Raw genomic sequence first — 14475 nt, 5'->3', positions numbered from 1 at the left:
ATTTTCTTAATAAATAAAAAGTTCCTACAAATCAATAAAAAAAAATTACCAGAAAAGCAGACAGTTCACTGAAAAGGAAATAAACATTATTTGAACCCTGTATTATTGAAAATCTCAGATTTTAAAAAGGAAAAAGAATAGGATAAATAAACCACCCTGCATCTATTACCCTGCTTCAGTAAGTATCATTTATGGCTAACAGTATGTTACCTACATCTCTACCCACTCTCAAGCCAAATTAATTTGAAGTAATACCCGGGTATCATAACAAATTATTTTTTTTAACACAAAAGTTTAACCTCACTCATATTAACAAGAAAGAAAATGCAAATCAAAACCCCCCTGGAAATACCATTTTTCCCTATTAGACTGGCAAAGATAAAAATGTTTGCTAATACAATCTGTTGGCAAGGGAACATAGAAATTCTCAAACGTCAGTGATGACATGAAAACCGGTATTAGGAAAAGCACACTTGGCAGTAATCATCAAAATCTTACCAACCACAGAGGGCAACACAAACTCTGGAAATGGTCTATCGAGAACCTAGCTGCTTTCCTTCTCCCATCTTCTATGTGGATATCAAGCTAACTGCACCACAAGAAGCATAAATGGTAGGTGCTGTCAAAGCGATAACAACCATTATAAAATGCAGCGGCTGCCTCACTTTGTTTAAAAACATACACACAAGGAACACTGCAATGCCCACGTACCCAGACCAGATCAGGTGTTCACGGTTATATGCTCTCAGGGCACACTTTGTTCTTCCTCTACAGCACTTAACACAGTCTGTAATAATAGACTTATTGAAAAGTTCTTTGATTAATGCCTTTCTTGCCCTCTGGACTTTAAATTCTGTAAGACAGGGACTAGGTCTTATTTCTTTGGCGTTTCAGCCCAGTGTCTGATCCATGGTAGATAACAACATATGTAGAATTTGTTCTTTCATTTAACAGATATTGGGTCACATGGGCACTGTGCTACATTCTGGAGATAGGGTGCTGAGCAAGGCAAACTCATTCTCTCTCAAGGCTTCCATACTACGAGCAGTTAGAAGATAGCCAAACACACACACACACACACACACACACACACACACACACACACAAATCATAGAAGGTAATCTAATGGTCAAGATCCTCTTGGTCTCCAAACAGGTATTAATTACCTTTGTCCACACTGATACCCCCAATAGGCATTTTCATTTTCAACGATTTCTTCTAATTAAAATAACTTTAGTACTTTAATTCTTAAATAAAGAATTTATTTTTCAGTAGAACTTAACAACAGTTACAAAACAGAGAGGGAGGAAAAATCTACAACATTATCCAGACACAACTACCTTTAACATTAAAACCTATTTCTTTCCTGTGTTTTCCACAAATCTTTAATATCCCAGGAGGCACAGAACATGTAATGTTCTCTGCTTTTTAAATCAGACACTTAATCTTCCTTCATTCCTAACCAAGATGAAGAAACATGGCAAAATTATCTCTTTCCAAAAGGAAAAAGGTTTCCATAGCAGCCATGGCTTCAACTCATTCAATCCCTTCTGCCCTCTTCAGGACCAGCAGTTTTACCAAAACAGAGCAGCCCTCCACCACCTCCCCCTGCAACGATCTGCTGTCTCCACGTTTAAACAGGCCCATTTTCAAACAGATGGAAGAGGCGACTCACACGTGCCAATCACTGTCTTTTCTCACATCTTTCTCTCCTCCATATTCTTGACGTTGCACCTTGTGAGGACTTTATTTCTTTTACCTCTTCCTCATGCTTTTCCTATGTGTTAATTATTAAAGAACTTCTTCCAGCTTCTTGGAAACAAAAATGCTATGAAATGCTCATGAGCTAGATTTTGGGAAAGAAATGGTAATTAGGCAGCAGGAGATGAAGAAACTGGTAATATGCTGCCCAGACAGCAGACCACATGAGCCATCTGAAACTGAAGACACTGCCTGTCTTTCCAAGGAAATCATGGGTAGAAGGAGGTTCTGGGAGATTAGCAAAGCACATGTTGCTCTAATGTTTATACCGAGTTGGCAACAGTATTTGAATATTTTTCTTTAACAGTAAGCAGAGGTTTATAGACACTTCATAGATTATGAATGAACAGAAAAGACTATCTCTCCTATAAATAGACAACAGATAGTTGGCAGCGGGGGTGGGGGTGTGGGAGGGGTTCCGGTTTCAAAAAATAAGTGGGTCACCAAAGTGATTTTTAAAAACTGGCTGGGGAAGTATTCTGGCTCTGCAGGAAGTGAAGCATGACAATTCACTAGCCTGGTTCCTTCTTTCCTAGCAAAATAGCACACCACATTAATTCTCTTTACATAAAGACAAATGAAAACAGGCCTGCAATGCATCACAACCAGAATATATTTAATAAGATGATGTTGAACAATGAAACTTTTAAGGAAAGTTACAGTACCGGTATCTAGCCTCAGAATAGCATTTATATGCTAATGATTTGGAAGAGGTTATTTCACTGGGGGCTGAGGGAAAGAATATGCATATTGGGGGGAGAGAAGGATTTACATGGGTTTTTTTTCGTCTACACTCCACCTTTAAGAAAAACAGATTCTTATACTTTAGCATAAGATTCCTTGAATGGTAAATAATATGAAGTATTATGACTTGACTTCTTTCTAAAATAAATGCCACTAACACATCCCAGTACAGTTTGATGAACACAAAATACCAAGCAAGCTTCAAGGGATAATCTGACAATATCTCATCTAAAATGTTCAGCCTCTAGAAGCAACAATGCCAATCACTTTTGAATGACATTTCCAAGGTCATTAATTTGTGAGTTTTAAGGCATTTGAAACCACAGAGCCACCAGACTAGCTCAAAATTATCAGTCATTTGGAATCCCAGCCCAAGACATTAATCTTTGATCTTCAAGGAAAGAGGCTCACCCCAAATATTTGCTTTCTCTGGACTTTTTTTATCTCTTAATAGTTTGAGCCCAATTTTTCAGGTTTGTACATTTTATAAAATGGGATCATGTTATATACATGAAACCAAGACAAGCATTTGTTCACTTGCCGGCGTCCAGTATATCCCGCTAACAAAAGCTCTAAATACCGACAACAAAAAAACTTAAAGCGGGGGGAGACCCTTCTGCTAACTCATTCCTCATAAGCATTTATTATTTCCTGGGGCAGTATGCTGAATTTCTACTTCTACAGCTGTAATTTCCACTTGTGAATTCTGGAAGGGGCTTAGAGGATGGAAGAGGAAGGGATCAAAATCCTATGAAAGACACATTGCTTTTAAGGGTACCGTAATGAGATTTGCAGAAAAGTTATTGATCCATGCCCTTTCGTTTTATTTCCAATATACATTATAGTCATGTTATTTCCCTATGAAAGTTCAGTGTATTCATCCAGGGACTTGCAGCAACAGGGCAAATAGCAAGCCAGAATTTTGGAGTGTTCATTAGTAAGGAGGCAAAAGGTCTTTGCGGAAATCCAGGCACCAGGCAAAGAAAGAAGAAAAGCAAAGTTCAATTTAGAACCATTCCCCAGCCTCTCTGGATCACAATGTGAGTGATCAAAGAACATGAAGTTCAGGAAGGAAGCAAGAATAAATAAACGCGTGTGTTCATATATTACGTAGACATGTAATAGTTTTAACTGGCACTAGTCTACTAAACTCTAATCATATGACCTCACCTAGTGCAAGCAATCCTCTAAGACAGGGATTATTTTCCACAGATTAAAGAGCTGGCATTCAAAATCAGGTTTGCTTGACTCCAAAATCCATCAAAACACATGCTTGGAATGGTCTATGGCAGGAAGATGGGTGGAAGATGGTTTCTTCACCAATTGTACCTCTTTTTTTTTTTAAGACTTATTTATTAGAGAGAGAAAGAGACCGAGAAAGAGTTAGGGTGGGGAACAGGGGGAGAGAACCCTCAAGCAGACTCCCCTGTGAGTGCGGAGTCTGACGCAGGCCTTGATTCCATGACCCACGAGATCACGACCTGAGCTGAAACCAAGAGCCAGACACTCAACCGACTGAGCCACCCAGGCGCCCCATACCAGTTGCACTTTTGAATGAAGTTTTCAAGGGAGTTAATTTTTGAAGAGTTTTAAAGTATAATCAAAATCAACGTTGGGGCACCTGGGTGGCACAGTCATTAAGCGTCTGCTCAGCTCAGGGCGTGATCCCAGCATTCTGGGATTGAGCCCCACATCAGGCTTCTCCTCTAGGAGCCTGCTTCTTCCTCTCCCACTCCCCCTGCTTGTTTCCTCTCTCACTGGCTGTCTCTCTCTCTGTCAAATAAATAAATAAATAAAATCTTAAAAAGAAAAAATGTTATTAGATATATCAAAGAATATAGAAAATATAAATAGAACACATTAATTTTTCCAAAACATTTGAAGTCTGAGGAATTCTAATCTAAGTCAGCTATTCTTTCTCCTTAGTAATTTGCTTTAAAACAAAAAACAAAACAAAACAAAAAAAATTCTTAAGTCCTATGTACAAACAGTAGAATTTCCTTAACAACAGGTCCACGAGATTATGATCCGTTCTACATACTGTCTGGTACCTCCTAGGAACTTACATTATTTGAGCAACTGAGAAGACCTGCTCTACTTTGCCCTCTGCTCTCACATGAAATTATAGTTTTCACTGGTCTCTTCCCACCCCCCCCCAACTGTGACAAATCCCTGCCCTGGTAAGCATGGAGGGTTGGGGCAGGGAGGCGGGGTGCGTAGCAGCAGAGAAGGGGGTGGGAGGGAACAGAGACCTGTGTAGAGTATACCTTGGATTTTCTAGAAAAGCCTCAATTTCAAATATCTTGTCCCACAGTCAAGTGGTATTAGTCTATTATGCCCTGAACTCTGGTTTGGCAGACATGATCTCTCAGTGTATGAGTCAAGACAGAGTTAGGACTGTAGTACAACTTCAGTTTCCCATGAAACAAGGATTATGAAATCCAAATCCTATTAGCTATTTTAAGTAGATACAGGAACTCCTGAAACCTACCTGCCTTATTAGCAAATATCACCACACATTAAAGAAGAAAGCACAGGACAGAGGCAAAACCATAGAGATGCATTCAACTCCAAGGCTAGCCACTTGTTCTGTGACCTTGAACTAATTATTAGTTTCTGAGCCCCAGTTTCCCTAACTGTAAAATGTAGATATTAATAAGTAGCTCATAAAGTGGTGGTGAGAATTAAATGAGATAATATACATAAATGCCTTGAATTATGCTTAGTACTTAATAATCAATAACTACATTCTTTCCATTAGAGTATGAACAATACGCTTTAAAACTTCTCAATTGCATCAAAAACCAGCTGAATTATGCCTATTCACCTATTTTCACCAATCTGAGTTTGTATGGGCTCTAGTAGCCTGAGTTCAAGAAATAACATCAACAGAAGTTTTTCACTTATCCCCCATCCTAGCAGAGGCAGAATTCTCAAAACAACAAACTGCACACCCATTTACCTTGGCTGGTTCTCCACAGTGAGGTTCTCTCCTCTCTGATAGCCACTGTCTGCCACCTGGGTTGTAGACCTCTTCACAATTTGCTGTAGCTCCTGCTCCAGGCGTTCTTTGATGGCCTTAACGGTCTCTGGAATCTTCTTCAGTTTGGCCAGTCCCTTGATGAGGATGCCCATAAAAAGGGTGCTGTTCTCCTCTGGATCCGATTCCAAATCCTCCTTGATATCCTGCAGGTTTATCTCCCTTGCTGTAAAAATAAAAAAGAGAAAAAAAGAAAAGAAAAAGGTTCCATTGCAAGATTCAAAAACAGAATGGGTTGAATAAATGGGATCACAGCTTTGATTACTCCCTTAAAGGAATTGGAGAAGACTTTTCAAGTAAATTGGTAGTTAAATTATATTCACATAGTGACTAAGAATCATAAAGTAACAGTTATATTCCTCAAATCATACCGATCAGTTAAAACAAGAGGTGGAAGCCATTAAAAACCAGCAAATCTCCACAGAAAGTTTTCCATGGACTGCCACTTCTACAATGAGCCAGTCAGTTCATGACATTTATTAAGCATTCGCTGTTGATAAAATGCCATTCTTGGGTGCTGCAGGAGAACTCTAAAGAGCCAGACCATAGTGTCAAAACTCTTATTTAATGGTTGGAAAAGATAAGTAACTGGATAAAAAGAGATAAGATAATAAGGTAAATTAGTTAAAACAAATGACAAGATATGAAGAAAAATGAAGAACAATATGTGCAAAGTGAGACAAGACTCTGAGGAAAATAGTAATGAAGGCACTTCATAAACACAAAAGAACCACCTTCTACTTTTCTTTAAACATAGGTCTACCATAACACACTCTCCTGAAAAACCTGTCTGGCTAATCCACGTCGGTTTTCTGAGAAATAATTTTATATGTCAAAAGTCTCTGTAGATCTGTAGACTACATGGCATCACAACCACCTGGGTTTGGAATGAAAGAAGAGAGCCCAGCGCAGTGGTTCTTACCCCAGTGAGGAGCTGGGGAGAGGGAGGGATGGGGATCTGAGACCTCTGTTATCTACTGAAAACCACAGGCCTTCCCTTGAAACTAATGCACATAACATACAAATATGTGCTCCAAAATACCCAAAAATAATTCTCTCATTTCAAAAATGGTTGGATTAAGATAGAATAAAGCAAAAGTGAGTAAGAGCCAGAAGATGGACCCTAATAATTAAAGTCTTCCCCATCCTTCCCTCTCCTCTAGTCTTCCAAACAACAGGCAGGTCTTTAAAATACATGATATCCTGAAAGAACGCACGCACTCTTCTTCAGTAGATTCAAGCTCAGTGATACTATGAGGACGTCCACTCCAAGTTGTTCAGCACCACGGGAAGGCACTGCAATCTATTTATTAGGGAAGAATGAGAATAGCCCACTATATGGAGTAAATCCTTGTAACCACTGCATGAAGTCTCCGAAACCCCTACTTCAGATGATAATGCACGCTACTCTCCTCAATCCCTCTTGTTTTTGTTCCCAACTCATGCAATGCACTTAAATATGAACCAAAAGCATTTAAGGATATGCAGGATGTAATAACTTCAACAAGCCTGCTCTTCATTGAAGAAGTCCTAGACAGAAGCACATCAAGAATGACCAAATTCTTAGGATTTTCTTCGCAACATAGAAGACATTTGATGATGTGGTATTTCATTTAAAAAATTTTAATACTAGTGACGTGGGAGTAGAACCAAGGTTGCTTAAGCCCCTGAAGGTGACAATTTTAATGGCAAATCAAAAAAAGAAAGAAAGAAAGAGAGAGAGAGAGAGAGAAAGAAAGCAAGCAAGCAAGCAGGCAGGCATTGATATTTCCAAATGTGACGTTCCAAGAATAGACATTTTAGTTACTGGTGTTGTTTTATACATTAAGTAGACCCCTCGGGCCACAGAATTCCTCCATTCTGCAAAACCAATCCCAGCAGCAAGAAGAGAGAAATACTTAGCAGCCAAGGAGCCATCTAAATGCAGCATGTTGGGGAAGGGGGGCAATGAAGCACAACTATAAGCAGAGCTTCAGGCAGGGAAAAAGGTAATAGAAATTTAGCTGAGAGAAAATGATCTTCACGAAACAGCACATATGAGTCACAAACAGACACAAGCAACGGGCCACCTGTGTGTCGCAAGCTCCTGCCGCCAAGAGTGATTGGTGAGGAGATAAATGTAGTTTAAGTCCATGAGCCCCTAGACAGTGTGGCATATAGCTACTTACATGTGCACTAATGTGATAGAGACCCTATGAAAAAATAACAAATAAGCAAGGTATGAATAATAAAATGCCACAGCCCCAAATGGCACATTTGTTTAGAACCTCATCTTTCTGTTTGTCTCCTGAAATCTCCTAGAGCATAAACACTGAACAGATCCAATATTAATTAATTTATATTATCTATTTCACTTACATCAGCTGAAAATTAAAAGGCAATTTTAAAGGATAATATAATCAACCATGAAGACTAGTCCAATAATCACAAAAACCCTGTGAGGTCAGATAGAATTCTTGGTGCTTTATGGAAAAAATCTTGTACAAAAATAATGTAGCTGAAATTCAGTAAGGGCCTCACACCACAATTAGAACAAAATGTACATACTTAGAAGCAACTGAACATCAAATCATTCCCTTGTATCTATAGTGATATAGTACTCACCGTGCAGGTTTTAGAACACTTTATAAGAAATACTCTACTCTCTCCCCCAGTTCTCTCTGATCATTTTGCTCTGAAGATACTTACCAAGTTGATGAGGTTGTGGATCATCTGTGCCCAAGTAAATCCGGAAGGCAAGCTGAGGACAAAGCAGAAGCAGACACCCTGCAACCCCCTCCCCCCTGGGATGTACACAACATTCCTCAGGCACTCCTGGCTGCCCTAAAGGACAAAGAAACAGTTAACCTATAGATACCACAATCTTGTAAGACTTGAGTCTCCCTCAATTTACAAATGTCTTAGCAGTTTACAAGAACAAAGCTATCAGTAATCTAGCTTCCAGAAGGGAATGTATGTAGACACAATTAAACTTCCTACTACCTACAGCCCATTCACAAGTCCTTGAAACAGGCACAGTGACATTCCTCTAGGAACTCAGTTGCCTCGATTTAATACTTTGCTAAAGGCAAAAGGCAATCCTAGCCTGAGCACCGCCTCCCCCAGGATCCGGTAGTCTACTTTAACGTATAAAAATTCCTTTGGAAACTTCCTTTATCTCTAACCACTTCCCCCCCCTTCAAGATACGTGTTGGCAATCATCCCCCAAGCACATGGCCCACCGATATACATCTGAAGGGTCTCATGACTAAGGCTTTATTAGACGGTAATAAATGACCTTTTCCCAACAATAGCTAGCCCCCTCAAGGTCCTGGAAACCTTGCTTCCAAAATTCCTTACAGACTGACGCTATCCCTAATCCCCTCCCAACTTGAGGGTATATAACGGGCCGTTCCTCATGACTCCGGAGCAGCTCTTTCTGCCCACGGGTCCTGTCATCGTGCTTTAATAAACCACCATTTTGCACCAAAGACACCTCAAGAATTCTTTCTTGGTCGTCAGCTCGGGACTCCACCCCACTCAACCTCACCTGTATCCCACAACTTCATCAAAGTGAGGATTTCTTGAACCTGTTCTTGAAGACCCTCACTGGCAGGACAGTGCTAAATATTAAGACTTTCATGTTCTTCCCCATTATTACTATTAAAATCCTATGGGTCCCAATTGTTCCTTATTACACGCACAGACAAAGAAGGATGGCGGAAGATATGGATGTGTAGGTATGCATGCCTAGATGGATATAAATTATGTCTGTGGTTTGAGGCCAAACATGGATTCATGAAGATTTAACTAAGACACTTTGGGACTCATGAAACTAGATGGTATCTCCAGTCCTTTCAAGCTCCACAATTCCATAATTCTATCAACTTAGAGTAAATCTGTACATCTGTGGTTCCATAGCCTACAGTTAATTATGTATACTTAGATTATAGATATCCCATTTAAAAAAATAACAGATAAAGTGAATAATCCATTTAAGCAGGTAAGTGTTCTATAAAAGAAAACTACCTTTTGTTTCCCAGTGAGTACTGGAAGCAACATAAACCACTCCATAACGGCTTTCTTTTCTTGGTACGTTTGGTAAGAAAATATTAGTTACACTCACCATGGCTATATACACACGCTGATGAGGGAGCAGAAGGCTGGCTGAAGACAAAGCATAAGCTGACACCCTGCAACCTCCCCTCACCCCCACTCCTGAGTGGGATCTGTGATGTTCTTCCAGGAAGTTCCCAACCATCTTCATGTTAATGCCTTGCTAGAGGGAAAAACAACTTTAACTTGAAAATGGCAAGGCCTCCTGTACCCTGTAAGCCTTCTTTAACATATGAAAATCCTTTTGAAACCTCCTTTTTTTCCTTACCTCTTCCAACCCCATAGTATATAATCAGCCAGCCCTCACAAGCTGGGGCAGCAGGTCTTTCTGCCCATGGGGCCCATCCCCGTGCTTTAATAAACCACATTTTGCACCAAAAACCTCTCAAGAATTCTTTCTTGGTCTTAGGCTCCGGATTCCACCCCACCCCGCTGAACTTCACCTATATTTCAAAACCACATCAACGTCATCAAATCTGCACAAGAACCCTGGTGATACACTTTAACTTTGTATTGAATAAGTTTTATTATTTCACTTAACATTTATATATGTTAATTAAATTGTAAGAGACAATGGTAGTGTTTACCATAGAAACTCTGGTAAATGTCATGCTTTATACTATGCACGGTAACTAAAGTATGTAAATATGATATATCTGATTTTGACCTACACACATAACTTCATTTACATGCTGTATTCAAGAATATTATGTCTATATAACAGAACTGTGCCCCTATTGAACAGAATTCAATATCAAAAGGAGACTTCAAAAAAAAAAAAATCACCAACCCTAATTAGCCCAATAAAATACCAAGAGAATTACATGTCTACAACGCTGCCACCACAGATGGGAATGTGGCCTCAGAAGAATGACAATACTCTCAAGTAGAAAATAAGAAAGTTACCACTCAACAATAATTCTGTTTCCGGTCAAAATGGCACTATGAATTCATAGTTGAGATACACAATCTCAAAACACAGTTATACACAAAATATAAACCAAGAAGACATGAAGAAATAGTCTGGTTCAAAATCGGGAATAACACCTCTGTGGACAAGAAATAGAAAAAAGGAGTGGAGCCAGAGCACGTGTGCAGAAGCAAGCAGCAGCAGGCAAGGTGTGGCCCATGGGGTGTTACAGAGACTTCACATGCACCACTGGCCAAATGAGATGACAAAATCCTTCATTGAGGGCTACAAGCACAGGACCAAATCAAGCTCTAGACTTGTGTATGCTTCTGGCCTCAACAAATCCTTATCTTCCATTCATGTCCCAGTGGAGATACCTGGTCAACTATTTATCTTAAATACCATTCGTTTCACCAATGAAAAATTACCTCTAACATCTTTTATTCTAATTAATGCACCCACTGGTACAGTCTCTGAAGCACTGGTTGCCCCTGGAGTATAGAATCTTGATTAGGGTCTTTCAAATGTTAACTAACTACCCCTGAAGTGTGGATTCCTGATTAAGGTACTTCAAAAATGTTAACTAAGCACCCCTAAGGTGCAGATTAAATTACTTTAAAGGAAACTACAGACAATATAACACCCTACTCCTGAAAGGAGGCTGCCAAAAGCTATTGCCAACTGTGCAACTAGGGGCTATCATTTACATGAAGCTGGGGGTTTATCTCAGCACAGGAATAGTTTCAACTCAGAAGTGGAGAATGAAAGCAAAATGAACATGCACTACGGTCCGTCCATAAGTGCAAGTGGGCTAAGGGGGAAATGATGGTATGTTTCAGGGGGAAGGTAGAGTGGAGGGTAGACTATCACAATAAAAACAAACAAAACTGACACCTGTTCAGTTTCCCTTGGGACAGCATTTAATGTACAGTATCACTTTTAGAGCAAGGAGGATGCACCTTTGAAAGTCAAGGAGTAGCTACCAGTGGAGAAGTGACTACTAAAAATTTTAAGAGGGCTACAGGATAAGAGAAGATACAAGGAACAGATGAACAAATTGATTGTTTATATTAATATTCAATAATACGTGTTAGGCTTTGTAAGTTCAATTTCCTAAAGAGATAGTACGATGTAGTAAAAAGAGCTGGGCATCATACAACTTTGGATCTGATTATCAACTCTACCACATTCTAACTGGGTAAATCTCTCTCAAGTCATTAATTCTTGCTGGACCTCAATGTTTCCATCTCTGAAATGGAAATAATATTATCTACACAACTGTGTATATTAAATGAGCTAATATGACAACAAAACACAAAAACAAACAGCCAAGAAAGTAAAAAAAAAAAAATGTACTTTTAAAACTTCTAACTTTAGGAACTCCTGGATTGCTAGAGACAATGGTGGTTGCTTAGGTCCCCATTTCTCCTTATTTCCTCCAAAAACAACATAGAACAACCAGAAAAAAAAAAAAAACTCATACAAATCATACCCTCAGGATAACCTGGAAGATAGAAATTGCCCAAAATTCACAACTGCAATTAAAAATAAGAAAAAACACCTAATCTCAGCAAGGGATCTCCCAGGCTCCTGCCCCACCCCTGCTCTGCCACAAGGCTTTGGTGCAAGCAAAAGCAGGCCGTTGAAGAACCACGAAGAGACAAGGGGGTTAGGGATGATCCTAAGATTGATCTAAAACTCTCTCTAAAGAAGACTATGTCCATCCTGAGTTTCAAAATACTTAAAAAGTATCCAAAGAGATGAGAGCATGGACTAGAGGGAAGAGAGTTTAAAAGCAGACAATTTGCTGGAGCAGTATTTGAGACCTCCAGCTTCAATGGGAGAAATATGACAAAAGGAATAGAGAAATGCCCTTTGGCTACTGGATAGTGAAGGGAGAAAGAAGCATAAAGGGAAAATTCAGGATCCCACGAGAGTCAAAATTCTGAGAACAACCTTCTCCTACCACCAAAACAAATAATCCACTCAAATATTTGGATTTTAGTATGCTGACAGAAGAGGGAGCCAATGAGCTAGGAATTCTACAAAACACCCCAAACCCGTTAAAAGAGAACAGAAAAAAATGAACAAATTTGTAAGAAGGTATGGGGGGAGGGGGAGGATCAGAAAATCCAACACACATTAACAGAGGAAAATTCCCTGCAACAAAACTACCACGAAGCACAAGCAAATTAGCTGACAACACTCCAGATGGAAGAAATATATTCAAACAAGAACTTGGGGATGCAAAAAGCTACCTTGAGTCAGAAATCCCGAAACTAAGAATAGACATGGACAAGTAAAAGAAAAGTGTGAGAAGAAAATGGACTAAAGAGAGAAGAGATATGGAAGAAAAAGACTATTATTTCACACAGGAAGAATAAATTATAAAATACCCCAGAGAAAAGAGACTCAAATGAGCATTTATAAAGGATATTAAGGAAATTCAGGGAACCAAAATAGAGAATAAAGGGATATAAAAAAAGAAGTACAAAGACCAAAGAGAAAGTAGTAGAAATGGAAGACAGGCAAAGAAAAAGGTAACATATTAGAAGAAAAACAAACAATAGATGACTTAAAATTATAAAGAAAAAAACCTCTTGAATCTATAAAATGAAAGAGCCCATTGGGTATCTGGGAAAATTAGCCATCCAACAAACAAACAAACTCCAGGGCATATCCCACTAAAACTGCTAAGTTCCTAAGTTAGAAAGTCATCAAGGTCTACAGGATCACAACTTACAAGGGCAAACAAGGCAAACTGGTGCAGCCACTCTGGAAAACAGTATGGAGATTCCTCCAAAAGTTAAAAATAGAACTACCCTATAGCCCAGCAATTGCACTATTAGGTATCTATCCAAAGGATACAAAAATAGTGAATCAAAGGGGCACATACACCCAATGTTCATAGCAGAAATGTCTACAATTGTCAAAAAATGGAAGAGCCCAGATGTCCATCAACAGATGAATGGATAAAGAAGATGTGTTTGTGTGGGGACGGACACACACACACACACACACACACACACACACACACACTGGAATATTACTCTGCCATCAAAAAGAATGAAATCTTGCCATTTGCAATGACGTGGATGAAACTAAAGGGTATTACGCTAAGCAAAATAAGTCAGTCAGAGAAAGACAAATACCATGTGAGTGGAATTTAAGAAACAAAACAGATGAACACAGGAGAAAGGAGGGAAAAATAAAATAAGACCAAATCAGAGAGACAGGCAAACCGTAAGAGAATTTTTTTTTTAAGATTTTATTTACTCATTTGAGAGAGAGTGAGCAGGCACAAACGGAGTGGCAAAGGGAGAGGAAGAAGCAGGCTCCCCACTGACCAGGGAGCCCAACATGCGGCTCGATCTCTGGACCCCAGGATCATGACCTGAGCTGAAGTCAGACACTTAATGAACTGAGCCACCCAGGCACCCCCAGAGACTCTTAACTATAGGAAACAAACTGAGGGTTGCTGGAGGGGAGGTGGGTGGCGCATGGGCTAAATGGTTAATGGGCATTAAGGAGGACACTTGTTATAATGAGCACTGGGTGCTATAAGCAACTGATGAATCACTGAACTCCACCAGGAATCTAATAACACACTATATGTTAAGCAACTTGAATGTAAATTAAAAATAATTTTAATTAAAAAAAGAATTTTCATAAAATAAAGGAAGACAATAATGAAATAGCATTTTATAAAAATAGAAAAAGAAAATAAGTAAAAATTGTAAACTAAAGAATTTATACCTATCTAAGCTGTCCTTTAAGTACCAAGGCTATAGGAAAAGAAAAGAAAAAAGAAAAAAAAAAGCACCTACTAAAGGAATTCTTCATCTACAAGCCCTTTATCTTAAAGAATCTTTTGATAAGCCAAGAGATGAGTGGAAAAACTTCAGCAAAAAGACTGATGATGAGC

The 14475-nt window shown here is 39.1% G+C and overlaps 1 protein-coding gene across 1 annotated transcript in view; it reads right to left on the bottom strand.

Moving 5' to 3' along the window:
* The window catches only part of EXOC4 (exocyst complex component 4), a 722132-nt gene that overhangs the window by 638136 nt on the left and 69521 nt on the right, over positions 1-14475 (bottom strand). The window contains exon 6 of the mRNA XM_002922628.4: positions 5468-5711. Coding sequence (XP_002922674.1) covers positions 5468-5711 — 244 coding nt within the window. The remainder of the gene's footprint in view (positions 1-5467; positions 5712-14475) is intronic.

The sequence above is a fragment of the Ailuropoda melanoleuca genome, chromosome 1 (assembly GCF_002007445.2).
Source record: "Ailuropoda melanoleuca isolate Jingjing chromosome 1, ASM200744v2, whole genome shotgun sequence".
NCBI classification, from domain to species: Eukaryota; Metazoa; Chordata; class Mammalia; order Carnivora; family Ursidae; genus Ailuropoda; species Ailuropoda melanoleuca.
The sequence above is the reverse complement of the archived record's forward strand: the minus strand, read 5'-3'. Positions and strand labels throughout refer to the sequence as shown.